We start from the raw sequence: 15,845 nt of genomic DNA on the forward strand, positions 1-15,845 counted from the left end.
GGGGGGGGGGGGGGGGGGGGGGGGTTGGATATGGCCATTTCGATATATTTCATGGTTAATTAACTTTGTGTAAATAGAGTGTGAAATCAAGCAGATTTTAGGAACGCGTACTTTTCATAGTGATCCCCACAAATAGAGCCAATGATGATTTTATAAGATCTTTAAAATAATAATAATAATATTATTACTAACCGGGTGTCCCCACTTATAGTGTTTGTACGCTGTGAAATAAGTGATTGTCATGCATTGATCAAGCATGTTAACCCATGAAATGAGTGACTGTGATTCCTCGATAAACCAACTTGTAGGTTAGGGCTTAGTTTTAATTTGATACTTAACTTGAACTATGTAACGTTTTATGCCCTTCTCTGGCCCAAACTCTATGGCTCCATCATGTTGGATTAAGATCTATAAATAGAGTAAATATTCAAATTACATAAATACCCAGTTATTCCCGGCGATCTCATGACATCTCATATGGAAGAGTCACTGCATGTCATCTAAGCACAATTTGCTTAGCATTTTTAACTAATTTCATTAATTTTGTTGTTATTATAATGATTTTTGTCATTTTTATATATATGTAGGGAACAGGTAACAATTTCGTATGACAAGCAATATATTTATCTCAAAGGAGAAGGTAATATTAATGAAGAAAAAGCCAGCATTGTTTGGGGGAGCAGTGGTGGTCTCCGCTCAAGCCCAACTTTTACATGCTTAGCGGACAATATCAAAGTTGAAAACCTTAATTTTGTGGTACAGACACTAAATTCGATCAGTTTCTTTAATGTAGTACGTGAAACTTGGTCAAGTTGATTCACAAAACGTGAGAAAACAAAGACAAAAGTGTAGGTCTAGTTGATTCATAACTGCTTATATATTGAACAGAATTCTTACAATTATCCTCCAATAACCAAGTCAAGTTATCCCACAATACCGGCGGTGGCAGCCAGGGTTAATGGAGACAAAATGGCGTTTTACAATTGTGGTTTTTACGGCATGCAAGACACGTTGTTCGATGCCATGGGCAGACATTATTTCAAGCATTGCATCATTGAAGGGGCCATAGATTTCATCTTTGGTGCTGGTCAGTCTATTTTTGAGGTACGCTTACTTTTCGATCTAGCCCTTTCTTTGCTTGTGTTTTTTTATTAATCCTTCTGTCCCAATTTATATGTCATTTGGTCAAATAAAAATTTTTTTTTTCTCTTTTTTCTTAAGAATTTTTAATCATTTTTTTTTTGTGTTCAGTAGTACTTGTAACTTAGTTTCTAAATATATAAATTTTATATACTAATGTTAAACTTAATATTATTGAAAAAAAATGAATTAAAAATAACTATATGCCAGTCAAGTCTCATTAATTGAACCAGATATATAAAATATGACGGAATGAATTTCACCAAATTTGTAATTCATGAGTAAAGTTTTTTTTAAAAAAATTTCTTGAATAAGGAAAATAGAAAGAGATACTACCAATAGTGGTCCTCCGAGTACACTAGCCAGTGAATTCGCCAAGTTTGGTCCTTTAACTTTCATATTGATCACCATTGGCCCTTGGAGTTTTGATCTGTTGACTTTTAGCTCAATGATTGTTGGAATTCTTAGCATAAAATGAAATACTAAACAAAATTTAACACTCTTAACAAATTAAACTAAGTTTTCCTTTTCACACATTTGGGAAGAAATCTTAGAAGGTTGCTCTTAGTGACATGGTTTTATCATGAAATTTCATTTGTGCATGCATCATGTATCTTTGATGTTGTTTTTTAGGAGTGTAGAATTGTGGTGAATGTTGGGAAATCGCTAGAAGAAGGCGATACAGGATCCATAACAGCACAAGGAAGGTCAGGTGCAAATGATAGCAATGCATTTGTTTTCAAGAACTGCAATGTGACTGGAAATGGCAAGGCAATCTTGGGAAGGCCATGGAGAGATTATTCTAGGGTCATATTTTTTAACTCCTCCCTCTCCGACATCATTGTTCCTCCTGGTTGGGATTCTTGGTTTTGTGGGAATCATGTGTAAGACATCTTTCTACTCTCACCAATATCATTAATATATATATATATATATATATATATATATATATATATATATATAATCCTAATCATATGAGAACCACTCCCTAAGTGAAAATTCGTGGACAAATCTAAACCAATGGTCTACAAGATCTAATGGATGGAAATCAAGTAAAAAATGAGCGGCTTCATTTTGATAAATATTATAGATTTTTAAAATGAGCGAGATCATTTTCATAAATATTACAAAGTTATGTTTATTTTCAAACTGTTAAATCTACTAGATCAATGATTTTGATATGTCCACGGGTTCTCACCTACTGCATGTTTATCACCTGATTATGGGCATATATCATTTAGATAAATTATTGAGGAAATTACATTTTTGGTTTAGTACGTTATACTTGTGGTACACACTTAGTCTCTAAGTTATATGTGTGACTATCTTAACCCCTAAATTATGCACGAAGACGTAATTTTAGTCCCTCAAGGACTCTTTCTGCCACGAATATGTTATTTAATAAAGTAAATGATTTGGTACGGTCGTCCTTAATGGACTAAAATTGTCACTTTGTAACTAACTTATGAATTAAAGATGATCACGTATATAATTCAGCAACTAATTAAGTCTATACCATTATATAATTGAAAGACCAAAAATATAAAATTTTCCTGAATTATCTTGCAAAATTTTGTCATCTCGAATACTAATTTTGATGACTACAGTAAATAGAAATGGGTGATAATATTTTTAAAATAAATTAATTTTACTTTTAGGGGATGTTAGGTTGGATGGAAAAGTTTTTTCATGGAAAACCTCTTTTTTAAGTGGAGGAAAATGTTTGTGTGTGTGTGTTTGGTTCATGGAGTTCATTTTCCAGTGGAAAATGAACTCCGCACATTTCAAGAAAAAAAATCCTTGGTAGGACATGTGGGGAGTTTGTTTTCCATGTAAGTTGGGAAGAAAAACGAGATAACTATTTTACCATTTTTTGTTCTTTCTTTTTCTATTACTTTTATTACTCCATACTCATTATTTTTTACAATTTCAAATCCAACCAAGCAATGAAATAGATATTCCCAATATTTTTTCACCAATCAAACAATGAAATTTATCTTCCTAGTAATCCCTTTTCCATGAAATTTCAATTTCATTCCTCATAAAATATTTTTTGCGAACCAAAATTAAACAGACTAAATTATAATCAATATTCTTTTTATTGTATTATTATGGGCATACTATAAAACATCTTTCTAATTTTATCATGTAATGCATGATATTTGACTAGTAACTCATATTCATGTTTATGATTTTTATTAATAATATCAACTAAATAATACTTACTGATGGCTTTATGGGTATGTAATGAACTAGAAATAATTTTTTTTTTTGAAAACTGAAATAATTTTTTTATTAGTTGCTAAGTAAGAATTGAACTCTGGTGTTTGTGTAGAAAATTAGGACAAGCTAGACATCATTAAGCTAGTTATTAGGATGTAATTATTGTATGGACCATGGTCCACACAGCTGTGTGGACCATAATAAAATGTACACTTTTACTGCACTAAATGTACATTATTTTTGTACTGAATGTACATTATTTTTATACTATAAAAATAATGTACATTCAGTACACAAATAATGTATATTCCCTGAATACAATGTACATTATTTTTATATTGAATGTACATTATATGATAGTATGGTCCACACAGCTGTGTGGACCATAATGATTGAGGATGTAGTGAACCTAGGGATGATATTTAAAGGGAGGCATAAAGCCCATTTATAATGTTTGGACCTTGTTTTATTTGCTGACAAGTGTGTGGTCTTCATTAGCCTTTCACCTTAGTTATACATGTGTCTCATCTTGACCCTCACTACTTTGTTGCCAATACCCTTCAATTGAATATGTATATAACTTGTCGCACCTTTATATGCAAGAACGTAACTAAGTAGGTTGGTTAGTCAGTGCTTGTTCCTCTATCTAAGAGGTCGCGTAAGTTAAATACTCATTGGCTACCCCTAATATTTTGTTCCCTCCCCTCAAACCATATGTATGGTGCTAGTTTACATACCTTGTCGATGAGATGCCGCATGTCCGACGGGGCCAACTCAGCCCCCGGCGTGTGGAGTCTGACGGGCCCTCCCACCGATCCGGCGTCGATTGGCTAATGACCCATTTTGAACCACCTAGTGGAGGCTATGACCCCTTCTTGTGGTCATTAACAATTGTTATTGTACTTTTTTTTTTCCTCCAGGGATCAATTAACATTTGCTGAAATAAACTGCTATGGCCCGGGGTCTAACACCTCAAATAGAGTTGCATGGGAGGCACAATTGAGCCAAGAAATGACGGACTACTTTGTCAACATCACCAACTTCATTGACGTTGATCAGTGGGTTAGCAACCAACCTCTTTAATTCTAATGCTTTAGTAATAAGCCAAGTACATATATTTGGTTTTTGTTTTACTTTTTGCTGTTTTGTACTAATGGTCCAATCCACTGAATCGAGTAAAAGTTTAGATGGGTGAATAAACTTGTAAACTTTTTCAAAAAATATATGTGTGTGTACGATTTAGTAACTTTATTTCACGATAATACATTACATAAGTTTTACGATTGCATTAATGTTTATTTAAATTATATCTAGACTTTTTTATTTTATAATGGTTAAAATTTTAATTAGTGTTTAATTAAATGTAATTAAAAAAAATTGTGGGGGGCACCATGGCCCACAACTCTTTATCAGGCATGGTGAGCTAGCGATTTCGGCAAATGTACAACCATAATCAAATGTACATTTTTAATGTACTAAATGTACATTATTTTTGTATTGAATGTACATTATTTTTATACTATAAAAATAATGTACATTCAGTACACAAATAATGTACATCTCCTGAATATAATGTACATTATTTTTATACTGAATGTACATTATTTTTATATTGAATGTGCATTATTTAATAGTATGCTCCACACACCTGTGTGAACCATGGTCCACACAATAATGATTGAGCAATTTCTAGGTCGGCCTCATCATCAAAATAGTAGGTTTTGGTGGGCTAGTTGTATCAACCCACTTTAAGTCCTTCCACAATAGATTAGTTCTTTGCACACATATTTAAGCTCCACCTAGGATAGGAGGGAGGCAAAAAGAAAAAGAAAAACAAGGAAAAAAATAAAATACGAAATGTTAGAAGAGAGGGAGAGAGAATTGCATTTTGTTGGTTGTTTTTTCCGGTGGACCCCACAAAATGTCAGAAAAATCCCAAACTCCTGCAAGTTATATTTCTCTTCTCTCTCTTCTCTCTCTTTCATCCACCTCACCCATTTTTTCTTAAAATCTGGTCCAAAAGCTATCAATGGGGAGGGCCCCCAATACTATCTGAGCATTAACATAAACAAATATTATTTTTAATCTAAATGAAAAGAAAAAAAAAACTATTAGAAGGATTATAATGTAATCTTTGGTCCGACATATAGAACTGATAGAAGGAAAGGTGAAGTAATATAATGATACGTCAAAATTTGAACCTAGTAGATAAAATTAAAGTAGAAAATATAATTTTTTTTTTTAGGATTTATGTAGCGTTTACTTATACTTTTCAGTTTTTTGTTCTCTATTTCTTATTTTTCAATTAATAAACGGGTCTAAAAATGATATTATTATTTACAAATGAAAAATTGATACACCCATAAGAATAGGATAGTTAATTGTAGAAAGTATTATATTATTAGAATTATATATGAACATTATAATAGGAGTTATTATATTATTAGAATTAAGAAAATATTAGAATATGAATTATCATTAGGTTTAGTAGAACATTAGAATTAGCTAGACTTTAGGAATACAATATTATAACTAATAGGCTCCATGTATTGTGAAAGAACAACCAAAACAATAATACAATTTTTTATACTTACATTCTATCTCTATATTTTCTCCCTCAATTCTTTATTGGAGCTAGCACCCGCTCGAAGTAGTATCTATTTGATATGAGATTGTATCAATTGATATTTTCATTGAGTTTTAAAAGTATCAATTATATTACTGCTTTCATTGAATTGCAACATATTAAATTAATTTGTATTGCAAAACTAATTGCTGCCAATAAAACAAGGAATTGGAGGACTGCCTTGAATCTTGATAGGTTTCACAAATCAATTTCTTGGATTATTTTGATTTGTGTTATTATGGATAAACCGCCCTATATTAAACATATGAATCATACATTTCAACGGCTTGTTAATTCGTTGGAGAAATTGAAATTGTTTATCACTCTAGTATTATTCTACACCTAGCTACAAATTTGTAGACACGTTGAATTAAAATTATTAATGAGTAACCCCAACAAATTTACACCGAAGTTGTCTTCAAAAAGTGGCTTCAACTACCACCATTGGATGGTAAAGATCCTTATAGATGGGCTTCCCTAGTTCAAGGATATTTTAATTTCAATGATATCCCGGTTGCACAACGAGTACAACTCGTATCTTTTATCATGGATGAAAATGCACATGAATGATATAAAAGATTAAAATCTAGAGCTCTCAAAGCGGATTGACGGGCCTGTCAAAACATGCCCAGATGACGTCGAGGACAGACAAAGGGCGTCGTCATGTCGAGCACCGAGCACGAGCACGGAGAATGGCGGTTGGCAGAGCACTGGGATTTGGCAAAGAAGGAGAGGGACTCGACATGAGTTATGGGAAGAGCGGAATAGGCTTTAGATTGTCAGAATGGTAGGATTAGAAAAAGGATAAAGCACAAATAAGTCACTGAACAATTTGGAAATAACAAATAAGTCATCAAACTCGAATAACCTTCAAATAAGCCATTGAACATTTGAACTCGAAAATAAATAAATAAATAATTAATTAATTAATTAACATTTTTAACAGGTTAACTCTAGGTTTTTTGTGACTGAATTGTCAAATGTTTATTTTATTTACTTTATTATTATTATTATCCCTTTTTTTAAATAAAAAAAAACATTATTATAATCCACCTAAGCAACCCATGTGGAATAAGACCGATTTTGCAAGAAAGGAGATCGTTGTGTCCTTCCCGTTTTGGGGAAAAATGCGCTGATATGCCGAGTTTTTGCTCAATTTTATCAAGAAATTCTCGTCTTGGGAAACAAATATAATCTTTTTTTAAAGATAAGTAGATGAAGACCAATGGAGACTAAAGTTAGTCTCCATTGATCTTCATATCCAGATTCATGGAGACAAAGATGCTTCAGGGTCCATTGACCTTCATCTCCATATCTCCATGGAGATGAAGAAGCATCTTCGTCCCCATAGATCTGGAGACCGACTTCTTCGGTCGAAGGCAGCTTGCGTGGCTGTCTTTTTTTTATAATAAAATAATTTAAATTAGTGTTGTTGGGAATATTTGTTATTAGGTTTTGATGATACCAAAAATGTGTTAGAATTTATTTGTAATTATTAGTCTCCAAAAAAAGAAAATGAAGAAACATCAAGTTCAGTAAACTGCTACAGTAAGGTTCAGTAAACTGCTACAGTACTTCGAGAGGTGCTACAGTACCATTCGCATGAGGCACTTTTGAACAAAGTTTTGAGGCCGAAGAAGAAGACAATAATCCATGAGAGGAGGATGGAAAAGGAGTTTGGATATCATAGAATAAGGATATGATCCACGAGAGGTGGATTGGAAAGCCAAAGTACTCGTGAGAGGAAGATTAAAATGGTTGCAAGACATCAAGTTCGCGCTGCTACAGTACTTCGAGAGATGCTACAGTACTTCGAGAGGTGCTACAATACCATCCGCAGGAGACGTTTTTTAACGGAGTTTTGAGGCCAAAGAAGAACATAAAAATCCACGAGAGGAGGATGGAAAAGGAGTTTGGATATCATAGAATAAGGATATGATTCACGAGAGGTGGATTGGAAAGCCAAAAGACTTGTGAGAGGTGGATCAAAATGGCTGCGAGACATCAAATTTTCGAGAGATGCTACAGTACTATTGCTACAGTGAATTCGAGAGATCGAGAGTTCGAGAGATCGATCGAGAGGTTCGAAAGATCACAAGAGATGAAAACTCGATGCTACAGTACTCGAGAGGTAAATAGTACTATTGCTACAGTGACATGAATAGTACTATTGCTACAGTAATCACGAAAAATACTCAGATGAAATTGGTTCAATGAGTATTATTCTAGCAAGAAGACTTTTGAAAGAAGAAGTTGCGAGAGGTATGAAGAAATCCTTCAAGCTAGTTCAAGATTCAACTAAGGAATTAATTATACACTTGGAAGATGTCACATGGGAAAAGGTAATATGGGTGACAATATTTTATTTGAAAGAGTTCAAATAAAATTCAAAGTGATCAGGAGAAAGCTAAAGATAGAGAATGGGCATGAATATTTTATTCAAGAAAGATGGGCTCAAGATAGTGGAAAGAATATTAAATCAAGCATGAAGACAAAGTTTCTTATCAACATGCAAGACACCATACGGGAATTATGGGAGTAGAATATTTTATGGAAGACTTCAAGTGGGATTTCAGATCAAGCTAGCACATGGGATACAAATTAAGGTGGAGCTTCAACGGGTAAAGTATGGAGACTTGAACAAGGAAATATTTTATCAACTCCACTAAGCACGTGAAGGAGACAAAAATTAATGTGGGTTGTTTGGCAGATTTGGACTGCTGCCAAACGGTCAACTTAGCAACGGGAATATTTCTTCCAAAATATAAAACCCCAAGGCTTAGAAGAAAAAATAGTGAATACCAAGGGGGAAAACAAGACAGTGAATGCACATAAAGAAAAGAGAGGAAAAGCTCAGCTTCGAGACATAAAATTCCAGTGTGCATATTCTAAGCTTAAAAGATAAAAGAATCACTTTGATTCTTTTACTAGTCCAGCACAAACACAACAACACCAACTTTCGAAGGGAAGTTTTGAGTAGGCAGTGAAGGATAGGTGGACGGTGCGGCCATTCGCTATCTCAAGGATTGTCAGGCAGTGAAGGATAGGAAGACGGTGCGGCTGTTTTCTATCTCAAGGATTGCCAAGAAGGGAAGAAGCGGGTTGCTTCTGTCCAGACTTTGTATTGGTGAAAATACATAGTGGATTTGCTCCTTGGAGTGAAAGGAGAACAGTGGACGTAGGCTGCGTTGGCCGAACCACTCAAATTCATCTCTTGCACTTTACTTCACTGTTATTATTATTATTGTGCAACTAACCCCATAACTCTTATTCACACGAGCACACAATTTACAAAACGCTACAATCATTATTTTACGCAAGCTTGAGACTTCCGCTGCAAGGAAATTTATTTCCTTAATTCTTTTCAGCTCACTTTGAGTTAGAATCGAAAATTTGATAAAGTCTATTCAACCCCCCCTTCTAGACTTTATAGCTTGCTCATCCGGGACCAACAAGTGTCACATAAGTAATGTAACCGGTGACAAAGCAAAGTAACATGTTATTTGGTACAATTGTATCGTTTGATGGCTTGTAACATGTTAAGTTGTTTGATGGTTTAATTGTAATTTTTTTTAGTTCATGGTCCAAATGTATTTTCGTGTCTAGCTTATTGACTTATTTGAACCTTATTCCTTAATAACAAGGGACAAACAAAATATATAAGCCTTGTTTGCTAATTAGCAGTTAGCGAATTGTACTAGCAGAGAAATGTATAGTAAAATTAGTTATTTCTGATTAGCGGATAACATGATAAAAGACATATATGGTCAATATGAACATGTGTATATTTTATAAAAACAAGTTATTAGTTATATAATAATAATTATCCTTCAAAAAAAAAGTTATATAATAATTATTAATTATGCAAAATAATAAATTTAATAAATAATGTAGACATTGTAAAAAATAAATAAAAATAATTGTTAATTATGAATTATATAATACTATCTAATTAGTTTTTAAATATTTTTTATTAATATTTATAAAATTATTAAAATAGCATAATTATAAATTAATACTTTTTTTAAAAATAAAAGTAAAATAAAAAAAATAAAAAAAAGTTGGGCGATGCGGGTGTCATCACCTAGGTGTAAAAATAAAAAAATAAAAAATAAAAATAAAAAATGGACCGCCCTTTGAAGTTGTGTTTATATGCACAAGGGCATTTCAAGAATCAAAAAGATTTTTTCTAAATTGCTCGCAAGAAAAGGAAAAATTACAATTTTAGCCCTTCAATCGTTCTTGAATTGTTAATGTGGTCCTATCTTTTAGTTTTATGGAATCTTGTCCTCCCATTATCCCAAAAGTTAAAATTTTGGTCCTTGGTGTTATATGCTCTATTACCAATGTTAAATATTAGGGTTTCTTAAGGATAAATTAGGAATTTTACATTGTCTTCTCTCTTCTTTCCTCCAACAACAACAACAACAACAACAATAATAATAATAATAATAATTATTATTATTATTATTATTATTATAATAATAATTATTATTATTATTATTATTATTATTGTTTAGAAAAGTGTAGCATGCAAAGCTATGCACATCCATGTTAAGATGCAAGAAACTGACAAACAACTGTCCACCACTTTCATGTGATAGAAGACTGTTCCATAATCAAAGCTAAGGATTGAACCGTTGAAAATGATTTTCTTCGTCTTTAATGATAATTGTCCATTTTGTCTTGTAGTGGCCCTCTTAAAAGAGATTAGACACCCAATTAAGAAGTTATCTGTTGATCTATACCCGATTTTGAGTGGTACATGATCTGTGATTTAGTTCCAATCTTTATAGGTTATATAATAACCTCATCAAGTCAAACCTAATTAGCTCATAAAATGGACCAAGTTAGCTCAACACAATCTATTTGCCACCTCTATCATCAGTGCAAGGGGCAAATATACCTCTTGAAGCAACTACATGTCTACATGGGAATATTATGGTCAAAGTCACAATTTCATAGTTCAACCTTAGATGACAAGGATTTGTTTCAAGTCTACCCTGGGCTTGTACAGATTCTTATTATCCAAATAATGACACCACAAAATATTGCTTCTTATTTCCTTTCCTGGTCATTATAGCTTTGGTCTATTTGATGACTGAATGGATAGTTCAAATTCAACTATAAGACCAGTTTGGTTGGCGTAAGCAGCAGTGCACTGTCATTCCTTAAAAGAGGTTGGAAATTTGAACCCCTCTCGTATGAAAAATCAATATGGTCAACACTTTGTACATTAATTGGCCAATCCGGTGCAAAAGGAGATTAGTCTAAATATAGTGCGAGCAAAAAGGTGTCTCCTACAATTAGAACCTGCTAAAAACACCTCGTGGTTTAACTTTTAAAAATATAAAAAAAAAAAAAAAAAAGCAGTTCCTTAAACTAATCCTTGTTCACGACGGGCTATAAGAAAATGTTTGTAGTAAAAATAGAAACCTATAACACCAATAAGTTCATTAAAAATGTTCATTATGTGGCCCCTAAAAAAATGTTCAAACAAGCTCTCATTAGTCAGCACAGATATGATAAATGATGGAAGAGAAATGTTTATGTTTTTGGAATGAAAGGAAACTTAAATACTGCCACTATTAGAGAATCAATGAAAAGGGAAAGGAAATCTATAGCTAGACATCAGTAAAAATTCTCGTTTTAAGAACTGGAAATCTGCAGTGTTTCAGCCTCCGGGTGCAGTTAGGATGGCTTTGTTGCTACTCCGATTGTCTAGTTGCTCCTTTGTGCCCCGGCCCCAGGTAGTAAGCTCGAAAGGGTGGGAACTCCTTGGCTTCTCATTTCCTCTTGCGCACGTCTGATTTCTTCGGGATCTGCCCAAGATTAGATAAAATCAAGTGTTAGCATAAACACTGTACCACGATTCATAAAGATGAGTTCGCGAATGAATCAATTGTCACTATTATGAGGTCTTTCTTGAAAACAATTGTCGCTATACTAAGATGTCCCTTCTTGAAATCAAAGGGCAAAAGATATAAATCACCTATGAAGTGCAGTTCATGTATTTTTAGTGTTTCTAACGGATTCATCCTACATGACTGGAGAAATCCCGATATCCCAATCCAATTCTATCACTAACATGGTTCAATCTCACAGCATCTTTCACAATCGATAATTGTGTTGCTTATTAAAAGGGAATGAAGATTACAGTTATCAATACAATATAGGTTTTACTGTTTTAAAATGCTAATGAACTTTGAAAATGCTAATGAACTTTTATAGGACATCCTTACCCATATTTTCTACCAATTTAGGCATTACAAACACCACGAGCAGCATGAAGCCAACCATCAAACCCATGGGGCTTTTTACTATAGACATTACGGAGAACGGTTCCCTAATCTGCAAGGGAAAGAAAAATACATCAAATTTTAAAGAAAATAAACCATTTGGCCAGTCCCCTATCACTTAGTGTGCTGACCGTTGGGACGGAGGTTAGTCTTCTGACTGTCGGCTAGAGGGATACCTTGGGAAAAACCCAAAAAAAAAAAAAAAAAAAAAAAGAGGAAATATGAGTGGGATTGAAGTCGAAGTCAATCTGACCTCATAGTACTGCTCCTCCCTCAATGGTTCCAACACTAGTTCAGTCAAAACCCTTCTATTCTCCGTCAGTGCTGCTTGAACCTTACCTGGGTTTCTGGCACTGACATCAACTCGGACCTGAGGACCAGATAGTGGTAAGAAGCATATAAATCTGTGTAGATAATTAATTATACGAGTGATGTGGGTAAGAAGCTCACTGGGGAGAAGAAATAGCCTATTGCATCCACTTCAATCAGATGCGTCCCAGCTGGCACATTATGGCTTTAAGCACATGGGGTTAAGGAATTACAATGAACATAGAAAACGCTCTTGAATCTCATAGGAAGACAGAACAGCACTCTGATTTCTAAGTTTCAATCACAAGCTAGCAAAATACTCAATGTTCATGGCCAAAATCAATATACAAACAAAACAGTTTGATGATACGAAGTCAGAGGATTAGCTTAACACATTAAAACATAAGTGACAGGATACAATGAAAAATATCCATCAGGTCTCAGAAAAGTAACTCTTTGGCCACCGTTGAGTAACACCTTGACGTCTGAAGCCTTAGCCAGCAGACCTGATCCTTTCAAGTTAAAGCCTATCCACATCATAACAAAAGAAGATATTTTTAACACCCATTATACAGAGTTGAAAGAACATGTAACACATATTTGTTGAATCTATGTAATGCCAGAAGATGAATAGCATCAGTTCCCCTCTAAAAAGTGGCAGTGTTTGAAATTTTTAAACACACAGACACACACAAAAGAAGAGGAAGAAGAAAGTCAACCACTCAACCATACTGGAACATGTAGCAAGTCAGCATTACATATTACATCACCAAGAATTAGCAAATATGGAGTACCTAAGTGTCAGACTACATAATCCAAAGTCCTTCAAGTCACTATATAAAAGGTTTTGGCTCAGGCTTAGCATGCCTTCTCAGCCAATAGTTTAATTCAGAAAGTCACTATATAGCTTAAGATTTTTCAATTTTCAGGCTGCCAGAGGCCAGCAAAATAAGATATATCTATGTATGTGTGTGAGTGTTATAATGCAGATCCACAGTCCAAACCAATTAGTAGGTTCAAAAAACTGGGACTTTTCCCATTTAACCAATATTCCCCTTGAATAACATCATATGCTAGTAATGTTAACCTTATTCAAATTTGAGCTTTTTACACAATGAAAATTGAAAAGAGACTGATAATAAAGCTTAAAGAAGTGGCAACTCCCCCGAACTACAAAAATAAAAAAGTTCAGAAATAAAATGGTGGAAAATTCACAAATTGCCTAATGCTCTCCAACCTAAACTTAGCATTTCGCTTTGTATATGATCCCAAGGTTCTTATAATAGTTTCATAGGCTTGTGGAAATTAAAAGAAAAATGATATAAAGGATTTACAATAATGCCATCCTCACAAAAAGAAAGGAATGAAAGGAGTAGTGCAGCACGGAAGGTACATGTTAGTTTGTTACTACCCATTTCCTTTTAACCAACCAAGATAATTTGATTCTTCTCCTTTCCTTTCCTCACTTTCTTAACCAAGATAGTTTGGTTATTTTTATCCTAAGGAATATTTCCTTTTCGTTATTAATTATAGTTTTAAATGAAACCAATCAGCAGTTAAAGAGAGAAATCAATTCTCATTCACAGATCTATTCATTTTTTAGTGAAACAGATGGATACTGCACCATATAATTAAACATATGAAAGAGAGAGAAACCGCTAAGGTTAGGATCCTCCAATGAAAATTAAGCAACTTTGTTTTAGTCTAAAAGATGATTAATTCTCGTTCTCCGGTTTAGTGTTTTATCCTTTCTATATTTTTGAACCAAAAGAAACAATGTATTATTATTAGCACAGCAAAAAAGAGAAACCTCAGATGACAAGATCCTCAAATGAAAAGGAAGCAACTTTGTATTAGTTACACAAATTTGCCACCTTTAGCCCAATAGATAGATGGCCAAAGTACCATATCAATAAAAGGTGGTATTTTACCCCCAACCAAACATAAATTATCTTGGACACTGAGTCAGAAATACTCAACTAAATATGAAACTATACAATAAGTGATAGTCAAGACTAAAACTATACATAATATGAAACTTTTCAGCAAAAACTAAAAACAGATAATCTTCAACAAGCATCTTCTCCATGACATTTTACTGTTTGAACATTTTCTTTCATATTCTTTGCTAAAAAATCATCAACCCTTAGATTTAGACAGTATGGTCTCTTCTAAAATTCATGCGTAAGTGATGAAACCCCATAAACCCCTAATAAATTACAAAGAACTAGAGGTAGGTATGAATGCTACCTGCATAATTTAACCCTAAATTTTCTTTTCACATAAGAACTAAACTGCATCTCATACAAATAACTTGGCAATATGTATATTGGCATCAATAAAGCTCAGGGATTATCAACAAGTATCCTTTGTAATTGAAAACAAGAGTGAAAGACAAATATCAACAAAAATTGCATTCGGACCTGGTAATTTCACACGCCCGTTTATAGTATACCCATCGCTGTTCCTGCCCATAATAATACATCAAATCAACAAAGAACTGGATAAGTGATGAATTTCAAAAGATATCAAGAAAAATTAAATCTTTAGATCTTAACTTTACAAATAGGGAACTAAAAATCACTAAGTTTCGACTCTTTATCAGTAATTTATTAGCACCCAAATAGAGAAAACTTCAAAGTGCGGAATATAAATTAAAAGAATTTAATAAAATTTAGGCCTTGAAAGAAAGCATACCCGGAAGCGACGGCGAGAGACCAGAAGGAGAGTTGGAGAAGAAAGAGTAGTGGGAGAAAGATCGGCCGAGTCATAGCGATTTGCTATTGTGAGTATAGATTACAACGAAAGAAACTGAAAAAAGCGATTTGAAAATCCGATCAAAACGAGGGATTGAATTTCTCCACGCGATGGAGTCGCCACTGATATGGCGTCGGAAACCCACAGTACGATAATTTAAAAATTTTTGTCGAATTTTCAAGAAGATTAGTGGAGTATGCTCTGACTGTGTTTTAAACAACCAAAATACTACTTGTACTCAAATTTTATCGGAGATAAAAGAAAAGAATGAATAAAAATCAAAATTCTTATTATATTAAACAATTAAAGCTTGCCCGTAACATTATAAGATATAGAAAATAAGAGTAAAGAATGAAAGTACATATAAAATTATACTAGAAAATAAGAGTATAGAATGAAAGTACATGTAAAATTATACTAGAAAATAAGAGTATAGAATGAAAGTACATGTAAAATTATACTTTAAAGAGAGAGAGAGAGTTATGTTTATG

The 15,845-nt window shown here is 33.4% G+C and overlaps 2 protein-coding genes across 3 annotated transcripts in view; one reads left to right on the top strand and one right to left on the bottom strand.

Annotated features, from left to right (window-relative positions):
- The window catches only part of LOC116010680 (probable pectinesterase 29), a 7,137-nt gene extending 2,565 nt beyond the window's left edge, over window positions 1–4,572 (top strand). Inside the window, exons 2-5 of the mRNA XM_031250218.1 lie at window positions 588–756; window positions 889–1,104; window positions 1,774–2,024; window positions 4,284–4,572. Coding sequence (XP_031106078.1) covers window positions 588–756; window positions 889–1,104; window positions 1,774–2,024; window positions 4,284–4,446 — 799 coding nt within the window. The 3' untranslated portion in view covers window positions 4,447–4,572. The remainder of the gene's footprint in view (window positions 1–587; window positions 757–888; window positions 1,105–1,773; window positions 2,025–4,283) is intronic.
- A 6,850-nt stretch (window positions 4,573–11,422) lies between these two features.
- On the bottom strand, window positions 11,423–15,550 carry LOC116010412 (ER membrane protein complex subunit 7 homolog). Of its 2 annotated transcripts, none has more exons than XM_031249919.1 (7): window positions 15,295–15,550; window positions 15,021–15,058; window positions 13,016–13,124; window positions 12,739–12,802; window positions 12,542–12,658; window positions 12,232–12,340; window positions 11,423–11,811 (listed from the first exon to the last, which is right to left on the bottom strand). In XM_031249919.1, the coding sequence occupies exons 1-7, from the start codon at window positions 15,366–15,368 to the stop codon at window positions 11,711–11,713; spliced, it is 612 nt and encodes a 203-aa protein (XP_031105779.1). In that variant the 5' UTR covers window positions 15,369–15,550; the 3' UTR covers window positions 11,423–11,710. The 2 variants fall into 2 exon arrangements, with proteins under 2 accessions (XP_031105779.1, XP_031105705.1); XM_031249845.1 differs by having other exon boundaries at window positions 15,021–15,064; window positions 15,295–15,549.
- Window positions 15,551–15,845: the final 295 nt, after the last annotated feature.

Source organism: Ipomoea triloba, chromosome 1 (assembly GCF_003576645.1).
Source record: "Ipomoea triloba cultivar NCNSP0323 chromosome 1, ASM357664v1".
NCBI classification, from domain to species: domain Eukaryota; kingdom Viridiplantae; phylum Streptophyta; class Magnoliopsida; order Solanales; family Convolvulaceae; genus Ipomoea; species Ipomoea triloba.

What these genes read in the sequence shown, in the direction of transcription:
- LOC116010412 (XM_031249845.1), bottom strand. Translation starts at nt 15,368, where the DNA reads ATGACTCGGCCGATCTTTCTCCCACTACTCTTTCTTCTCCAACTCTCC. An exon ending in CGGGCGTGTGAAATTACCAG is followed by an intron (nt 13,125 to 15,020) that starts GTCCGAATGCAA and finishes TGATGTGGATAG; the next exon opens with GCTTTAACTTGAAAGGATCA. An exon ending in GGGAGGAGCAGTACTATGAG is followed by an intron (nt 12,341 to 12,541) that starts GTCAGATTGACT and finishes TTTCCCTTGCAG; the next exon opens with ATTAGGGAACCGTTCTCCGT.